Source organism: Cryptomeria japonica, chromosome 8 (assembly GCF_030272615.1).
Source record: "Cryptomeria japonica chromosome 8, Sugi_1.0, whole genome shotgun sequence".
Taxonomy (NCBI): Eukaryota; Viridiplantae; Streptophyta; class Pinopsida; order Cupressales; family Cupressaceae; genus Cryptomeria; species Cryptomeria japonica.
In genome coordinates this window covers 400,680,980-400,702,045 of record NC_081412.1, presented here as the reverse complement: position 1 = coordinate 400,702,045, position 21,066 = coordinate 400,680,980, and the positions used below count along the sequence as shown (strand labels likewise).

The window sequence follows — 21,066 nt, the reverse complement described above, 5'->3', positions numbered from 1 at the left end:
TCGTCAAAAACATTTGCGATCATTGAAATTTGAATATAAAGTGTATTACAAATAATAATGTGTTAACTTTAAATCAACAATTTTTTTTTGTGTTCAATGATTGGTCCATTTATGTTGGATATAATCTGAGTTAGAGATAACGTGATTTATGGTTACCAATAGGCATTGGGATCATTTAGGTTTCATATAAGTTATATTTTAAATAAGAATACGATATTATTCTAACAACAAAAGATGTGTGTTTGTTCATCTACTACTTGGATACCAAATGAATCTTAAAAGTCAATTTTATGGCACTTCTCACTAGATCTGATGATGCGGCAAGTTGCATGATGATTCACACCTTCGAACCTCTGTTGGAGATAGATAAAAGGTCACTTCACATTACTAAAACAAATGAAGGTCCTACAATATACCATGAAACTGTTGCATACTTGTAAAGTTAGCTTGCAAAAATACTAGTCCCCCCCCCCCCCCCCCCCAGCCACCTCCCAACCAAGAAAAAATACTCCAAATTGCATTTCAACAAGAACCCAATCTACTCTACACTTTTTTAAAGAATTCATATTTTTTCTTCTAGATAGAGGTGACGAATGTTTTTTGTAATTAATATACCATGAAGTAGATAAAAAAAGGCGGGAATAATGTACCATAAATCATTGTAAAGAAAACTAGAGCTATATATAATTAGTGAAAGGAAATAGTCAAGCCTCCAGTTAAATAATCAAAATAGAAAAGATGATGGGTTGGTGGAAATAAATGTTAACATGTGGATAAAAGCATATAACTAAGATGACCATTGATTGCTAATTATTCTTGTTGATATGAGTTGAATCTAAATAATTGTATCATACTATGTCCTTGAAGTGTGTTTTGATAATGATGTCACTTGATTGCTTATATCTAGGGATCTTGAAACTTTACTATGTTTGATATGAGAATCATTCATGATTGATGTAACCTTAAAAAATCAAGAGCTTGTCTACTTTATAAATGTGTGTTCCATGATCTCACGATATAATGATACATGTAGCACTTAATTCATGTCTTTAAATGCATAGCCATAGATGCATGAAATCAAAATTTTGGCAAAAACGTTGATAAGTAATTACGAGATCTTTGAAATTTTGGCCTTGGAATGAGGGAGTTTAAGTTTAAGAATGCGGGCACAAGAATAGATTGGAAATATTGTCTGGATGATCATTGATAATATTGTCATGTGATCATTCCCAAGATGATTGGTCCATATAAGTGGCAAATTGTGTGGGTCATTGAGTGCACCAAATTAGTCAAATCATTTGTTAGTGTCATGCATCCAAGATATCAAGCCAAAGTGGTGTAAGACTAGATTAGGAAAGTGTTAGGTTATGCACTTCTCTACATTACATTTTACCCTTGCTTTGATATATGTATAAAACTAGCCATGCACGCATGCCAAAGTAGTCATACATGGACATAAAACAATAAACTATAGTAAAATATATGTCTCGTTTTATGAATTCAAGTGAAATTGGGCTACTTAAGTAAATATGTGTATCACCGATAAAATTTAAGTTTAGATTAAAAAAGAATCTATATTATAATGTGTCTTCCTTAATCTATGTGAACCTTAAATAAATGCACATAAAGTATCAAGAGGGGAGGAAATAAGGACTAAAAAGGTGTATTATCATGTAAATTTGATATGGCATGAAAATTAAATAATAATATGTAAACTTGCATTTATTATAAACTGCATACTTAAAATATACTAGCATGCATAATTGATGAAAATCTTGGAATATTTCACATTGTCCATAAGAATAGAAAAAATGAGAATGTAAAAATGAGTAGCAAAAATGAGTATGTCAAAATGAGCATGTAAAACCTACAAAAAGGAATGATAGATCTTTCTCCCAAGTGGCAAATATCAAGTGAAAGCATGTAGCATAGATTAGCATAGAATTTGATAGTGATAAAAGTGTACTTCAACCAATAATAAATATTTATGGGGTCAAAACGATGTGTGTGCCTCCAATGAGAGTATCATTTAACATGTGATTATCGTACATGTGGCAATACTAGTGAACCAATCTATCATGAATTACGTTTATCTATAAAAGAAATTGCATAGAAATTCATTACCTTGGATGTTGTCACCTGCATTTCAAGTGTTTGTTTTGGAGGTGTCCCAACAGAAATTTTGAACATTATTATGGGAATGAACATGACCATGAGAATGTATAGAGATAAAGAAATATTTGTGTCATATTTATTCTTGTGGCATAATTTTATTTATAAATCAATTTATGTTCAAACTTTAGCTCAACCATTATACTATCATATATATTGTGCTATTTATGCTTACTTGCATGTATCTCTTTCCTTTATTGTCATATTTTTAACTTATCTTTTAGGATAGCTGGCATTAAATTTGTTTTCCTGTGTCAATCATGTGCCTTTGCATTCCTCATAAAGTGTTATAAGGTACATGAGAGGAAAAGTATTTAATATTTATATCATATGACAAATTGTAATTACATATTTAAGAGGTGAACATGTGTCGTTGATGGAGATAATGTTGGTGTAATTAATTATTCATGTTGGATATTATTACACCTTACTTAAGTTTACTTAGGTACATGAATTTCATAGTAGTTTGGGTATGAGACACTTGGGTGTTTGTGCCACATTGGGATAGTGTGTGTAGGAGAATTTCCACCTTTTGTGGTCTTATCTTGTCATTACATTCCACCTTCGGTAGGTGATCCACCTCATGTGGAATATTACATTATATTGATGGTATGAGACACTTGGGTGTTTATGTTGGATATAAGGGTTAGGGATAACATGATTTATGATTACCAATAGGTATTGGGATCATTTAGGTTTCATATAAGTTATATTTTAAATAAGAATATGAGATTATTCTAACAACAAAGGTATGTGTTTGTTCAACTATTGAGATGCCAAATGAATCTTTAAAAGTCAATTTTATTACATTTATGAATAGATGTGATAATGTGGACAGTTGCATGATGATTCACACCTTCAAACCTTAGTTGGACATATATAAAAGGTCAATTCACATTTCTAAAACAAATGGAGGTTGTACAATATACTATGTTTTATATGAGAGTCATTCATGATTGATGTAATTTTAAAAAATGAAGAGTTTGTCTACTTTGTAAATGTGTATTCCATGATCTCATGATATAATGATACATGTAAAACTGAATTCATGCCTTTAAATGCATATCCATAGATGCATGAAATCAAATTTTGGCAAATAAGTTGATAAGTATTTACAAGATCTTTGAAATTTTGGCTTTGGAATGAGGGAGTTTAAGTTTAAGAATGCGGGCACAATAATAGATTAGAAATATTGTCTATATGACAATATTGTAATTGTGATCATTCCCAAGATGATTGGTCTGTATAAGTGGCAAATTATGTGGGTCATTGAGTGCACCAAATTAGTCAAACCATTTTTTAGCATCATGCATCCAAGATATCAACCCAAAGTGGTGTAAAACTAGATTAGGAAAGGGTTAGGTTGTGCACTTCTCTATATTACATTTTACCCTCGCTTTGATATATGTACAAAACTAGTCATGCACGCATGCCAAAGTAGTCATACATGGATATAAAGCAATAAACTATAGTAATAAGTATGTCTTGTTTTATGAATTCAAGTGAAATTGGGTTACTTAAGTTAATATGTGTATCCCCAATAAAATTTATTTTTAGATTAAAAAAGAATCTATATTATAATGTGTCTTCCTCAATCTATGTGAACCTTAAATAAATACAAATAAAGTGAAGAGGGGGGAGGAAATAATTACTGAAAAGGTGTACTATCATGTAAATTTGATATGGCATGACAATTAAATAATAATATGTCAACTTGAAGTTAGTATAAAATGAATACTTAAAATATAATTGCATGCATAGTTGATAAAAATCTTGGAATATTTCACAATGTCCATAAGAATAGAAAAAATGAGTATGTAAAAATGAGCAGCAAAAATGAGTAGCAAAAATGAGTATGTAAAAATGAGTAGCAAAAATGAGCATGTAAAACCTACAAAAAGGAATGATAGATCTTGCTCCCAAGTGGCAAATATCAAGTGAAAGCATGTAGTATAGAAAAGCATAGAATTTGATAGTGACAAAAGTATACATGAACCAATAATAAATATTTATGGGGTCAAAAAGATGTGTATGCCTCCAATGAGAGTATCATCTAACATATGAATATTATACATGTGGCGATAGTAGTGAACCAATCTATCATGAATTACGTTTATCTAAAACAAAAATTACATAGAAATTCATTACCTTGGATGTTGTCACTTGCATTTCAAGTCTTTGTTTTGGAGGTGTCCCAATAGATATTTTGAACATTGTTATGGAAATATTCACGAGCATGAGAATATATAGAGATATATAGAAATATTTGTGCCATATTTATTCTTGTGGCATAATTGTATTTGTAAAGTAATTTATGTTCAAACTTTAGCTCAACCATTATACTATGATATATATTGTGTTATTTATGCTTACTTGTATGTACATCTCTTTCCTTTATTGTCATGTTTTTTACTTATCTCTTAGGATAGGTGACATTAAATTTGATTTCCTGCACATCATTCGTGTGTCTTTTCATTCCTCATAAAGTGTTCTAGCGTACATGAGAGGAAAAATATTTAATATTTATATCATATGACAAATTGTAATTGCATATTTAAGAGGTGTACATGTGTCATTGATGGAGATAAGACAAAATTGGATAAGTTATGTCCTAGACATCCACTTATTTGAAGAGTCATGAGTTGGGTGCCCAAGATTGGAAGGTAAAAGGTTGTTTGTTGTATAATTTGAAGAGTCGTCAAGGACTTATAAAGAATATGAGAATTTGAAGCATTGAATGACTATGGGATAGGCACCCATGTTGGAGCCATCTGAACTAAATATTATTTTATTATCATTTATATTGGATGTTCATTATTATAGGTGTGGGTTTTTTAAAATGGTTTCTTGCCTATTGTTTTGGGATACCATAGTGATTCTTCCTCTCACAAGTTTCTATAAATTGGAGCCATGATATGGTAGTGTTATGACTTATGTTTTTGCAAGCAATTGGGTGATCTCAAGTTGATAAAAGGAGAGTAGAGAAGAGTATTGTTGTACATCTCTTTGTGAAGATTAAGTGAATTTTTTTTAAAGAGTTTCTCCATGTAAATTTTGTGTCTCTATGGTTTGTTGATTTTTCTATTATGTTGAATATGAAATCACATGTACATAAATATCATTTGGTAATCTTATTTTCAGATTTGCATACACATACATAAGTTAATATTGTAAGCTTTCTTCATCTTATTTTCAACATTTTGTATCAAACATAATGGTTTTTTTGAGAGAAGGACACCTAGCTCTCTTAAATGTTGAAGTATATTAGCTAAAACGAGATATTTTGTTTTATGGTCTTTTACAGATTTGTGAAGAGTATTGTATTAAACCATGACCTTTATTACTCACCAAAATATTGAGAAATTCAATGTCACTGGCTATGAGATGTCGAATTTTAAGATGGAGGATCTCTTGAAAGAAAGAGTTTAGTGGTTGCCAATCGCCCAAGAAAAAAATCCATAGACAATAACTAATGAAGATTGGAAGAATTTGGACAAGAAGGCATGAGGAACCATTCAATTGTGTCTTAAAAATCTCTTCCTCTAGAACGTCTCCAAGGTAGGCTTTGTGCATACAATTTGTGGAAAAAGACAGGTGATATTTATCAAACTAAAAGTTTGTCCAATAAATTAAATCTCAAAAGAAGGTTGTATTTGTTGTCGGGGAATTACATCATATTGTAATTAGAACGTTACGAGTGTTAAGGGTCGGTGGTTACGTGACAATTATCGGTAATGGGCACCATACAACCTACACCGACACATATATATATGTACTTGGTTTCCTATTTCAGTGTGAAGTTATTGTGGAACATAGTGATGTTTTGAATGTACTGGCATTTGACATTAATGAATACATACATCTGAGTTCTTCTGTTTACTTGCAAGGTTGTATGTTGTCACATTTACTACATTTATGTACTGTTATGCACTATTTAAACACACACACCTCAGGGGAAAACATCTAGCGTTGTCGCCAAACTGAACTTGGAATGATGGGAACATACTACGTGGCACGACGATAATGGGGCAACCAGTAAGCGAGCGGACCAACAACAATCCCAAGGAAGAGCTGATGGAGTTTTTTGAATGAGAGGAAGCATTAACAAGGGATTTCACCTGCATTCTCTAGGCATCCATCAAAACTTACATACGGAGGGAGGCCACGATCGAGGACGTCCCTGAGAGTGCAATGTGGAGTGCCCTTGGCGTAAGTCAGGTCGTAAATCAATTGATGAACAACTTTCCAAGCTTGCTAGCACAAGCATTCCTTGCTCTCCAAACTCGTCGAGAAGAAACCTACTGCGAGACCTGTCAACAGCAAATTCTATACCAATTTGAAGAAAGGAGTCAACGAGAGGAGGAGGAACGTGACAAAAACCGTTGATGAACCTTCAACCCCACGAAAAGAAGGAATTGATGCTCATGATGCCAAATAAGGATAAAAACCATGTGCCGAGAGAGGAAGAAGATGCGCATGAGATAGCACCAAGGACACTGAGGTTAGAACAACAAGCAGAACGTTGGCGATGACTGAAGAATCTTACAGGAGAAAGCACAACTAGCAATAATGGCTCAGGTGCTGAGGGCCAAGTTTTCATACTAATAGAAACCACTAGGAAGCGATTGGGGGACCTTTCCCTAACATTGGAAGAGATTGGTGATGGGAGTACGGTAGAGTTGTACACGCCACACAAAGGTGTCGAGACTAGGAGGGAGGAGGAGATAGAGACAGATAACAAAGAGGCAGAGGATACCGATGCGATAGAACGTGCTGGGAGGACACAAGGTCACGGTAGTAGAAGCAATTTGTTCGATGCAGGCTCATCACACCCTAGTAGTCAGATCAACTTGGTGGGACACAACAGACCAAATCTCGACGGAGTACCTTAGGGAGGAGTTCCTGGAGGGTCAAGTTCGGGTTCCAGAGGGCAGACTGAGCCACCACCAAGGAACGTTATGGCGAATCGAAAAAAATTGCCTAAGTTCACCGGAGACAAGAAACAAGACCATGTACGATATTGTCGTACATGTGAGACAATCCGGTTGGCCAATGGCATGGCCAATAGGGTGGAATGGTTGGTGCAATTTCCCCCCACCCTACAAGGAGTAGCCATCGATTGGTACTCAGATGCTGATAAAACCAAGCAGACAACTTGGGATGAATTGCACAAAGCCTTCGAAACAAAGTTTTGACTCCTTGCAGATGATAATTAAATCATGGCAGAAATCCTAAGCACCAAGTAAGGGAAAAGTTAGACCATCTGAGCATATAGCCAACGCTTGAAGGAATTGCTAGGAAGAATGGACAACCACCCCAGCGATGGATTGAAGAAAAGGTGGTTTGTGGAGGGTTTAAAGTCATCACTTAGAAAGAAAATGAAGATTGTACGCCCCACATCCTACGAAGATGCCTATAATTGAGCAATGGACCTGGAAAGTGAAGGGAAGACATCTAGAAAAAAGAAAGATAGATCCTCTAGAGAGGAGGACTCCTCTGATAGAAGTAGCAGTGATGAGGGGTCGAGTAAAAAGGTGCAAGCCCTTCAGAAGGATATGCATCACATGATGAAGGAATTCAAAAGCATGAAGGGAAGCACAAGCAAAAATGAGGAAGTGTGTTACCCGGAATGTAAGGAGGAAGGTCACAAAAGGCTCCTGTCCTAAAAAGGCCTTCTATGATATTTGCCAAGTGTTGGCACACTCCACTAAAGAATGTCCCTACAACATGAAGACATGGGGAAATCAAGTTCTCTTCACCCAGGAGTAGTCGTCACCCTCCGCGACAGTAGGCACATCGCAGCCTCAAGCCAACACCACGACATCATCTGGTGGTTATAGAGGTAACCGAAGGGGAGGAAGAGGAAACAATAATAATAGCAATAACTGAAGTTGAATGCAATATGATGCAAAAGGATGACCAATGATTCAGTGTCGGGCATGCAACCAATGGGGACACTTTTGCACGAGATTGCCAGAAAGAGGAGACACTGCAGAACTTGTGCAGATGGTGTGGTCCTGGAGACCACGACAAGACAAATTTCCCCAAGCTAGGGGTTAATCTTCTCAGTATTGAGAAGATTGGTGACAAAGAAGTACTGGCAATCACCTATGCTCAGATCAAAAAGGCCACTTATTCTGACCCCCATATGAAGAAAGAGAGATTACGGGAGGTAAAAGCCAACATTGAGCGCGAGATGATGACAGAACAATGGAACAATGCAGAGGTGGTGAGTACATCATCTCGTACTAAAGCCGAAAAGAACATAATTGAGGAAGTCTTGCAGATGGAGGTGTCGATAAGGGTGAAGGACCTTCTAGACACAATGCCACAGGTGACGACCATCATTTTTAGCTCCGTACAAACCAGTGCACACACACCTTCAGGTGTGACCCAGGCAAAAGTTTCATTCAGCCCCTCAGTTGACCCAATGTTGTTGGCCTTAAATAGTGCTCGGCATCTTGCAATAGTGGAAATGGGAATCCTCAGGGCTATCCTCAAGGACAACATCGTGGATGGAGGTTCGGGGGTGAATGTGTTGTCGGAGGATACATGGAAGAAGCTTTGAAAGGAAACACTATGGCCATCCACATTCAACTTGGTGGGAGCAAACCAGCACAGAATCAAGCCACTCGGCACCTTGATGGCCCAACCAGCAACCATTGGCACACAACCCTTCCTACTTGATTTTGTTGTAATCACACTTAAGAAGAAGGGGTATGACGCTATCTTAGAGAGAGGGTGGTTGGTTACAGAAAAGGTGAACTGCAACTGGAAGAACACCCTTTCCATGGAGAAAGCGGGGTGGAAGTACATCATTGACCTAAGGACCCAGGTTGTCAGTGAGGAGCTTGCATCATCTAACTCCGATTCAAAGGACTCAAATAGATGGGAGTGGGATTCCTATTAAGGAAAAGATGAGATGGAACCAAACAATGAAGGATTTGTTGAACTCGATGGCTTCTCAGAAGATTACATCTTCTCATTGAATGGGCTCTCCCACTGGAAAATGGACGATTATGAAGTGTTTCACCCTGCTTGTCACATGTTGCAAATTGAAGAAGAGCCAAGAGAGAAGGAGGAGTTCCCATAAGAATACATGGAATATAAGGAGGGAGACACCAAAGTAAATGTTGTCCTGGTATAAAAATTTTCAAAGGACATACCAATGAGGTACGAAGACCCCATCGTGAAGGAGACGAACTTAGGAGACACTGCCACCTGGTGCAGGGGCACCTAGTTGAGTCAAAACTCCATTTTTGGGTATTTTATGCTTTTATGTTTGTAAAGTCTTGTGCTAGGTTTTTTTTGTTGTTTTAGGCTGTTTTGAGTCATTTTTAGTAGTTTTCATCTCATTTTGGTCTTGAGAGATCAAATCTTGCATTTCAGGTTTTGAGTTGACAATTTTTGGCCAAAATATAAAAATGGCCAAAAAGGTCTCCTAATGGATTCAAGAGCATTGAAACATGTTTGTTTAGTGTTTTTAATAATTTCTAAGTGGTTTAGACAAGTTGTTGAGTTTAGGTTGTGAAAAATGCATCTTGGAGCAAGAAAAGTTGTCATTAGGCTTAAGAAAGTTGTCAAAATTGTCATTTTCTTGAAAAATGTAATTGTTGAAGCCTCTTGTCCATACAAGGGCATGGAAACCAACTTGAGAAACTATATAAGGCCTCCCTTTTCCTTGGAAAGGGTTGGTGATTGTACTTACAAGTGGAACTTAATAGAAATCAAGTGTTTTTTTGGCTTTTATGACTATTTTTCTTCCTTTTTGAGGGGCAGTCAATACTGTAGCTGTACAATCCATACTGTACCTTCTTGGAAGTTGGGATTTTGATGTAAAAAATCTTCCTATGTAATTATTTCATTATTTTTTTCATTTGCAAGGTGTTTGTACAAACAATAATTGGAAACTAGGTATTTGTTGCCCTTCCAAGGGTTTGGGGTTGTAAAATGTGTCAACTTGGTTGATCCAGGTCTTGGATCCCTCCAATGGATTCTAAAAATTTTATCCTTGTGCATATAATGTACATTAATTTCTCTTTGTGTCAGAAGAACGGTTTGAAGATGCATTTGGGTGTGAACTAGGCAAGTTGGAGCAACTAGGCTAGTTCATGTTTCAAAATTCAAGATTGTCATCCAAAAGCAATTTGGAATGAACAAATCAATGAGGTAGTGAAATGGAAGTATGGAAAAAGAGTTGATCATAACCTTGGTCGGTTGGCTTAAGCTTGTTTTGTTAAACATTTCTATTTTTGTAAGCAAATAGTGTGCTCACTATTTTTATAAAAGACAATTTGTACATGCTTGTTGGGATGCTTCTAAAAGAATTAACCATGCCTTATATCTTGAAGGAAATGTAATAGGAGAAGTGAAAAATGTTTAAAGACCTCACACAGGTACTTCCATTTCCAAAACTCTTCATACTTGCAGGGTCCAAAGGGCAAATGTTGCTGATTGGTAAAAGGCAGAGAAAAGGGGCAGTGACAGTGACAGTTTGTTGTTTTACCACTTGCTTGCCAAGTGTTTGACATATTTCTTGTACGAAAAAGGTAGGGGAAGATTCTTCAAGATGTTTCAAAGGTTCCAAACTTTGGTGGAGGCTTGAAGAGGGGAGTTGGAGTGTCCTTCAAACATTGCTTGCTCCAAACCCTACAAAACCCTCAAATTATGCCATAAAAGATGGACAGACTTAAAACCACTCTAACAATGAGCTAAACCTCAAAAATCCTTGAGCTTACATCCCTAAAACATCATCCCAAACTTTCTTTGTGGTTAAAATGGCCATCGTTGACTAGTGGGAGCAAAAAAGGGCCAATTAGGCCTCCACGGGCTAGTAGCCCTGCTTCATAACACACAAAAGACCGGTTTTTGACAAATGCATGAAGTTGATGGGAAAATGAAACATGGGAACCTAGGAAAAATGTGGAGAGAAATAAAAGAATTCCAATAGGTGTCCCTTTGGGCTCCTAGACAGAGTGCAACCCACTTTGGGGGTACATGAGTCTTGCTAATGAACTTGACTAGGTGGAGGGTTTAGACCTCAAACCACATGTTGAGCACCCAATGATGAGTAGTACCTTGCTGCCCCTAAATTTCCTTTTGAAAGACTCCTAGCTCACTCTAAAAACCTAAGGAAGGAAGCCCCAAGAACCAAGCACAAGCAGTTGAAGATGGGAGGAACAAGCAATTTGAGTAGTTTTGGAGCATGGGAGTAAGACATCACCATAAAGGGAGTTTGCTAGGAAATTACACCATGGAATCCTTGGCATTACAATAACAAGATAGGTTGAGTAAACATACACATCAGATCCTACAAGGTTTTGGCTGATACATTGACCCTTTTGAGAAAGTTAGCCTTGTGAGCACTTCTCTACCAAGCTCCCTATCATAGTGATATCAAAGCCAACAAAAGATTTAGGGGAAAGACACATTAGGCAAACATGGTGACCAATGTATAATTGGCTAAGAAGGTAGAGGACCAAGCAAAGGAAAATAGGGCACTCAGAGAAAGACTACATCAACTAGCAATGAAACTAGCTGAAGTAGCAGTCAAAACTAAAGAAGTCTAGGATAAGGTTGGAGATAAGGGTAAAATGATGGCAATAGAGGATGAAGTCCCCATACCTGACCTTGTCATTGAGAAAGAACCATTCTTGAAAGCCTTGAGAGCTATGAGTGGTAAGACCTTAGAAGGAGTGGCTCTTTTCAGTGGGAAGATGAATCTAGATGCTCTAATAGAGTGGATTGAAGGGTTAGAAAACCATTTTGAGTGTGATGGAGTGACTGAAGCACAAAAGGTCAAGGTGGCAAAGTCAAGGCTGAGAGGGGCAGCCTTAATATGGTGGAAGTTCATCCAAGAGGAAAGGGTGAAAGTAGGAGAGCAACCACTAGCCACCTGGAAGGCAATGGTAGCCAAAATCAAAGAGACCTACCTTCCTGAAGACTATCAGATACAACTTCACAAGAAAAGACAAAACTTGAGATAGAAAGACCTAGATGTCAGTAGCTACACTGAAGAGTTTCAAAAACTGTGCATGAGATCTAGAGTAGTGGAGGATGAGAGTATAAAAGTGGAAAGGTATTTGAATGGATTAAGATGGAACATCCAGGAAGAGATGAGCTTGTTATGCCCACAAACCGTACACAAGTGCTATCAATTGGCACTTAAGGTGGAAGAGAAAGGTAGAAGAAAGCAAGAACAAAACAATAGAGGAAGAGGTAGGGGAAGAGATAGCAGAGGCCATAGAGGTAGTTTTGGGGGAAGAAACATAGATCAATGGTTCCAGGGAAAATTTAACCTTATTAAGCAAAGTGGGGATTCTCAGAGCAAACCCAACTATAGGGGTAGGGGATCAAGCAACCCGAGTAGGGGTAGATCTAATGGACCAGGGAGAGGGTCCTACTTCTCAACCATGAAATGCTACAACTGCCAAAAGTTAGGCCACCCTACCTATAGATGCCCAAAAAAGCCTAGTTCATCCTATGGAGGTGAAAAGAGGGTAAATTATGTTCAAGAAGATGGATGTAGTACCAGAACTTCAGCATTGAATCACCTAGATTCAGAAGATGGTGAGAGTTTGATGATCAAGAGAGTGTTAATGAAGAAGACACATAGTACAGAGTCCTCACAGAGAAGAGCATTGTTCAAGATTAAGTATAAAATCATGGGAAAGGTGTGTAAGGTGATCATAGATTCAGGGTCCACAGATAACATCATATCAGAAGAAGCAGTAAGCAAATTGAAACTACCTAGGATACAACACATCGAGCCATACAAAGTCACCTGGTTGAATAAGGGACAACATGTGTTGGTAAATGAGCAAGCTTGGGTAGATTTTCATATTTGGGGATATGTAGATAGAATCCTATGTGACATCCTTCCTATGGATGCTTGCCACTTTCTATTGGGTAGACCATGGCAATTTGACCAAAAAGCACAACATGATGGGGAAAGAAACTCCCATTCATTTCAGAAAGATGGAGTAGCATATCAGATCCAATCCCTCATTGAAGAAGGAGAGAGCAGCAACAAAGTGCCTAACATCTTGTTAGTGAATGAGAAAGAGTTCATACAAACACTAGAAGAGGGTGAAGGAGTAGGATTTGCACTGATAGTGAAGCCTAAGGAAGAAAAGGTAGGAAAGAAAGTTGAGATACCATATGAAATGCAAAAAATCCTTGATGACTTCAAACAAATAATTAGTGATGGTACACCTATAGCCTTACCACCTCCTAGAGCCATTAGCCATCAAATTGACTTCATTCCTGGAGCCTCTTTGCCCAATAAGGCAACCTACAAGATGACCCCTGAACAAAACAAAGAGGTAGCAAGACAAATACAAGAACTCCTAGACCAAGGGCTGATTAGGAAAAGCATTAGTCCTTGTGCATTACCTACAGTGTTAGCACCCAAGAAGGGTGGAACATTGAGACTTTGTACAGATTCCAAAGCCATAAACAAGATCACCATTAGATACAGATTTCCCATACCCAGGATAGAAGATTTGATGGATTGTTTGGGGGGTGCACAGTATTTCAGTAAGATTGATTTGAAGAGTGGTTACCATCAAATAAGCATCAAAGAGGGGGATGAGTGGAAGACAACTTTCAAAATGAATGAGGGTCTCTATGACTGGCTAGTCATGCGTTTTGGACTCTCTAATGCTCCCAACATATTCATGACACTCATGAATGAATTATTACATTATTTCATTGGAAAATTTGTTGTAGTGTATTTAGATGACGTTCTTATTTTCAGCAAGACTAAGGAAGAACACTTACAACATTTAGCTATTGTTTTGAAATAGTTATCTGATGAACAGCTAACCATAAATCTAGAAAAATGTGATTTCATGTAGCAAGAATTAGTCTATCTTGGCTTTGTTATATTAGGAGGCAATATGAAAATGGATCACTCAAAGGTTGCAGCAATAACCAGTTGGCCAACTCCTAAGACAGCCAGTGATGTCAAAAGTTTCCATGGTTTGGCTCAATTTTACAGAAAATTTATCAGGGGATTCAGTGAGATTTGTGCTCCAATGTTGGACACCATCAAAGGGGGTGTCAAGGTAAAGTTTCAATGGAAAAGTACAAAAAATAAGGGGTTTGAATTACTAAAAACTAAAGTAGCTACTCAACCAGTGCTCATTTTGCCTAGTTTTGATAAGCTTTTTACTATTGAATGTGATGCTAGCAATATTGTTGTAGGAGCTGTTTTAAGTCAAGAAAATAGACCAGTAGCATTCTTTAGTGAAAAGTTAAATGATGCAAAGAAAAAGTACTCATCCTATGATTTATAACTTTATGCATTGGTACAAGCACTTAGGAAATGGAGACACTAGCTTCTTCCTAAAGAGTTTGTTGTATACACAGATAATCAGGCACTTAGTTTCTTGAACTCACTAGATAAACTGAATCATAGGCATGTTAAATGGGTAGAATATTTACAAGCTTACACTTTTACTCTTAAGCATAAGAAGGGTCAGTTGAATAAAGTAGCGGATGCTTTGAGTAGAAGATTGTTAACTATTCATGAGATTCAATTTCAGAGTATTGGTATTGATAGTTTCAGGGACATGTATCCTACTGATAATGGTTTTGCAAAAGCTTATAAAGTTTGTAAAGATTTTGAGAATAACTTCCATGGTGCCTATGCTGATTTCACTTTGCAAGATGGTTTGTTATTCAGGGGTGGACAGTTGTGTGTTCCACAAGGTTCTGTTAGAGAGAACCTCATTCAAGAGAAGCATAATGGGTGCTTAAGTGGACATTTCAGTCTTAACAAGACAAAAGAACTAGTTCAAAGGTTCTATTATTGGCCTAAAATGCAGAGAGACATCAGGAGGTATGTTGAGCAGTGCTTGGTATGCCAGAAAGAAAAAGGTAACTCCTCTAATGCTGGTTTATATCAGCCTCTTCCCATTCCACATAGGCCTTGGGATTGCATTAGCATGGATTTTGTAGTAGGACTACCTAGAACTCAAGCAGGATTTGAGAGCATCTTTGTAGTAATTGATAGATTTAGTAAGATGGCTCACTTTATTCCTTGCAAAACAACACATGATGCAAGTCATATTGCCTTTTTTTTTTCAAAGAAGTTGTTAGAATTCATGGTTTGCCTACTAGCATTGTTTCAGATAGGGATGTGAAGTTTCTTGGTCATTTATGGAGAATATTGTGGAAGAGATTGGGTACTAATCTCTCTTTTGGTTCAGCTTATCATCCATAAACGGATGGCCAAACTGAAGTTGTGAACAGGTCTCTTGGAAACATGCTTAGGTGTTTGACAAAGGAATATGGGCAGAGTTGGGATTAGCTCATTCATCAAGCAAAATATGCCTACAATGATAGTGTTAACCGGTCTACATGTAAAAGTCCATTTGAATTTGTTTATGGTATGCATCCAAGGGGTATATTGGAAATAAGGGATATCACTAACTTGCAGCATATGAGTGGGACAGAAAATGCATGGCTGATTCCATGAAGGAGGTTCATGAGCAAGTGAGACAAGCTCTCCAAGACACCTCTCAAAAAGTCAAGGCAAGAGTGGATGCTACAAAGAGAGATGTTTAGTTTACCATAGGTGATTATGTAATGGTTCATTTGAATAAGACAAGGCTACAAAAGGGATTTCCAAGCAAGCTTCAAATGAGGAGGATAGGCCCTTGCAAGATCTTGGCTAAGTATGGGTCTAATGCTTATAAAGTTGATTTGCCTACTAATGTTTCTTTGTCCCCCATTTTTAATGTTGCAGATCTAGTTGCTTTCAAATGGCAGCCACCTGAAGAGGTTCAAAGAGTTTCATATGTTTCCAATTCCCTTTCTGATCTATCTCTCCCTTCCCTTTCTTTTCCCCACGCTGAACAGGTTCTAGACTCCAGAGTTCTCAAAAAGACAAGGAATCATACCTACATGGAGCACCTCATCAAGTGGAAGGATCAACCTAATTTTGAGGCCACTTGGATACCTGAAGCTGACTTTCATAAATTTTTCATTTCTTCTTCTTTGCTGCCTCAAGGAGTCACATGACTTCTTTGTTTTGGGGGGAGTATGGTGCAAGAGCACCTAGTTGAGTCAAAACTCCATTTTTGGGTATTTTATGCTTTTATGTTTGTAAAGTCTTGTGCTAGGTTGTTTTTGTTGTTTTAGGTTGTTTTGAGTCATTTTTAGTGGTTTTGATCTCATTTTGGGCTTTGCCAAAATGTGAAAATGGCCAAAAAGGTCTCCTAATGGCTTCAAGAGAATTGAAACATGTTTTTTTAGTGTTTTTAAGCATGTCTAAGTGTTTTAGACAAGTTGTTGAGGTTGGGTTGTGAAAAATGCATCTTGGAGCAAGAAAAGTTGTCATTAGGCTTAAGAAAGTTGTCAAAATTATCATTTTCTTGAAAAATGTAATTGTTGAAGCCTCTTGTCCATACAAGGGCATGGAAACCAACTTGAGAAACTATATAAGGCCTCCCTTTTCCTTGGAAAGGGTCGGTGATTGTACTTACAAGTGGAACTTAATAGAAATCAAGTGTTTTTTTGGCTTTTATGACTATTTTTCTTCCTTTTTGAGGGGTAGTCCATACTGTAGCTGTACAATCCATATTGTACCTTCTTGGAAGTTGGGATGTTGATGTAACAAATCTTCCTATGTAATTATTTCATTTTTTTTTCATTTGCAAGGTGTTTGTACAAAAAATAATTGGAAACTAGGTATCTGCTACCCTGCCAAGGGTTTGGGGTTGTAAAATGTGTCAACTTGGTTGATCCAGGTCTCGGATCCCTCCAATGGATTCTAAAAAGTTGATCCTTGTGTATATAATGTACATTAATTAATTTTTGTGTCAGAAGAACGTTTTGAAGATGCATTTGGGTGTGAACTAGGCAAGTTGGAGTAACTAGGCTAGTTCATGTTTCAAAATTCAAGATTGTCATCCAAAAGCAATTTGGAATGAACAAATCAATGAGGCAGTGAAATGGAAGTATGGATAGAGAGTTGATCATCATCTTGGTTGGTTGGCTTATGCTTTTTTTGTTAAACATTTCTATTTTTGTAAGCAAACAGTGTGCTCACTGTTTTTGTAAAAGACAATTTATACATGCTTGTTGGGATGCTTCTAAAAGCATTAACCATGCCTTGTATCTTTAAGACAATGTAATAGGAGAAGTGAAAAATGTTTAAAAACCTCACAGAGGTACTTCCATTTCCAAAACTCTTCATACTATCAGGGTCCAAAGGCCAAATGTTGCTAACTGGTAAAAGGCAGAGAAAAGGGGCAATGACAGTGATAGTTTGTTGTTTTACCACTTGCTTGCCAAGTGTTTGACATATTTCTTGCAGGGAAAAGGTAGGGGAAGATTCTTAAAGATGTGGCAGAGGTTCCAAACTTTTGTGGAGGCTTGAAGAGGGGAGTTGGAGTTTCCTTCAAACATTACTTGCTCCAAACCCTACAAAACCCTCAAATTATGCCATAAAAGATGGATAGACTTAAAACCACTCTAACAGTGGGCTAAACCTCAACAATATTTGAAATTAAATCCCTAAAACATCATCCCAAACTTTCTTTGTGGTTAAAATGGCCATCGTTGACCAGTGGGAGCAAAAAAGGGCCAATTAGGCCTCCACGAGCTAGTAGCCTTGCTGCATAACAGACAAAAGACTGGTTTTTGACAAATGCATGAAGTCGATGGGAAAATGAAACATGGGAACTTAGGAAACATGTGGAGAGAAATCCAAGTAGTCCAACAAGTGTCCATTGGGGCTCCTAGACAGAGTGCAGCCTCCTTTGGGGGTAGGTGAGTCTTGCTAATGAACTTGAGTAGGTAGAGGGTTTAGACCTCAAACCAGATGTTGAGCACCCAAAGATGAGCAATACCTTGCTGCCCTTGCATTTCCTTGTGAAAGAATCCTATCTCACTCTAAAAACCTAAGGAAGGAAGCCCCAAGAACCAAACACAAGCAATTGAAGATGGGAGGAACAAGCAATTCGAGCAGTTTTGGAGCATGGGAGTAAGCCATCACCATAAAGGGAGCTTGCTAGGCAAGTAGACCATGGAATCCTTGGCATTATAATAAAAAGGTAGGTTGAGTAAACATACACATCAGATCCTACAAGGTTTTGGCTAATACAATGACCCTTTTGAGCAAGTTAGCCTTGTGAGCACTTCCCTACCAAGCTCCCTATCACCACCCCTCAAAATATCTGGGTAGGAGAAGACTAGAGCCCAATGCTAAAGGCCACAGCATTCAAAATCTTCAGGGAATATAAGGACATGTTCACTTGGTCCTACAAGGACATGAAAGGGGTCCTACAATAATTGTGTTTCCATCGGATACCATTGGTCCCGAGAGCCCAGCCGGTATGGAAGAGGCAGTACTGAATGAATAAGAACTATGTGGCCAAGGTGAATGAAGAGATTGAACGGATGCTTGAGGCTAGCATCATATTTTGGGTGGACACAAGTGAGTGGGTCTCACTGATTGTGATCTCACTGAAGAAGTACGCCAATCAGATCTTCTTTTGCATTGATTTTTGGTGCCTTAATGCAGTCACCATCAAGGATCTATTCCCTATACCTTTCAGGGACAACATCCTGGAGGAGGTGGCTGGCAATGAAATGTACTCATTTTTGGATGGTTTTTCCGAATATAATCAAATTTAGATAGCTAAGGAGGACAATTTAAAGACCACCTTTGTGGTGGAAGACAGATTCTATGCTTTCAACCAGATGTCATTCGGGATGTGCAATGCTCGAGCAACCTTCCAAAGGATAGTCCTTCACATATTTGATAAGATGTATGTGGGAAATTTTAAAGCCTTTTTGGACGACTAGTCAATTTTCAGTAGCAAAGACACTCACTTGGTGGCGCTGAGAGAGTGCATGGAGAGATGCCGAAGGGCCAGGCTAGCCTTGAATCTGTGGAAATACAGATTTATGGAACCACAAGGAAAGTTGCTCGGCCATAACGTTTGTAAAGTTGGACTGAAAAACTGACCCGGATAAGGTATGGGTAATTGTAGAGATGGAGTCGCCCATTGATGTGATGGGAGTCAAGACCTTCTTGAAACATATAGGATACTACCGGAAGTTCATTAAGAACTTCGCTCAACTTTCATTCCCTTTGAACAAACTGACAAGAAAGGGTGAACCGTACATATGGGGACCGACACAAGGGGAGGCATTCGAGGAACTCAAGAGGAGACTGGTGGCAGCACCCATTCTAGCCTATCCAAACTAGGACTGAGAATTCCACATACACGTGGATGCCTCAAACTATGCTATTGGGGATACGCTAGCACAAGAATGGGGACATGGGTTGGATCATCCCATCTATTTTGCCAATCAGTTGATGTCGAAATCCGAGAATAACTACAGTACCACCGAGAGGGAAGCCCTCGAAATGGTCTATGTCATACAAAAAAATTTGGCACTACTTGTTGAAGACGCCTTTCACATTCTATGTGGATCACTAGGAGTTGATGTACCTGGTAAATAAACTCATTATCCAAGGCAGGGTAAGCAAGTGGCTATTGCTCCTTCAAGAGTTCTCTTTCACAATAATTGTATGGCCATTCAAGAGCCATGTGATCACCAATCAATTATCCCGAATTACGTCAGGGGAGATGTCAGAGGCAGTCAATGATGATTTTCTTGACAAACATCTATTCCAAATTGTGGCATTACCACCGTGGTATGCAAACATTGGAGAATACTTGTCTACCTCTCAGTTCCCACCCAGAATGTTACCGAGTGAGAGAAGGAATTTGGTCTTGAGAAGCAAGACATTTCAGCTAATTAATGGGCTATTGTATAAAATGGGACCTGACCAAGTCCTCAAAAGGTGTGTGATGGAAGAAGAGATTTTGGGAGTGCTCTAGGAAGCACACGAAGGGCCCATAGGAGGTCACATGGGTCCAAACACTACCGTGCGCAAGGTAGTGCTAGCCGAACTATGGTGGCCCACCCTATATAATGATGCACAGGAATGGGTGGTGGGTTGTGATACGTGCCAGAGAGTAGGGAAACCATTAAAGCGGGACATTATGCCCCTCAATCCATCCCATGCCCAGGAGTTATTTTAATGCTAGGTCTATGTTTCATTGGACCTCTGAAGGTCAGTTGAACATGAAGATGTCATTACATTATGGTGGCGATGGAATATCTTGCGAAGTGGGCTGAGGAGCGAGCACTGTCAAACAACTCAGCTTTGAGTACAGCCAAGTTCATTTATGAACAAATTATTACAAGGTACGACATCCCAATCCAATTGATGAGTGATCGTGGTGGGCACTTTGTGAATCATGTGGTCAAGCTGCTCACGATGCAATTCAAGATCTTTCATTCCTTGTCAAGCCCATACTATTTGAGGGCCAATGGGCAGGCAGAGGCGACTAACAAAATACTAGTATCGATGATCTATAAGTCCTATGGAGTTGAACAGGAAGACTGGGAGGAGAAGTTGGTACTATGGGCATACAGGAGCACCTAAAAAGTCACCACGGGCTAGACACCCTTTCAGCTAATGTATGGCTAGGAGGCTATTGTCTCAGCAAACTTCATGGTTCTAAGTTTAAGGATCACAATTGAGAATCGCCTTCGAGATATAGAAAGCTTGCGGGAACAGCTGTATGCGTTAGGAAAACTTTGGATGAACGTAGAATGATGGCTCAATGGGCCATTGAAGCCGCCCAACAAAGACAAAATTTTTGGCATGACAAGCACATCTGGCACATGGAATTTTGGCCAGGATAGTGGGTGTTGAAGTATAATGGGTGGAATGAGATTAAGCCTAGGAAATTTAAAGTCTAATGGCTTGGGCAATTTCAAATCCATGAAGTAGATGTGAATGGAGCAATTAAGTTGTCAATATTGGTCAACCAGCAAATAAAGGAGATGGTACATAGGTCA

At 38.2% G+C, this 21,066-nt stretch overlaps 1 protein-coding gene across 1 annotated transcript; it reads left to right on the top strand.

Moving 5' to 3' along the window:
* The first annotated feature begins 20,311 nt into the window (after positions 1-20,311).
* On the top strand, positions 20,312-20,647 carry LOC131857680 (uncharacterized). The gene has a single exon (XM_059210382.1). It carries the CDS (start codon positions 20,312-20,314, stop codon positions 20,645-20,647), a length of 336 nt encoding a protein of 111 aa, XP_059066365.1.
* The last annotated feature ends 419 nt before the right edge of the window (positions 20,648-21,066 follow it).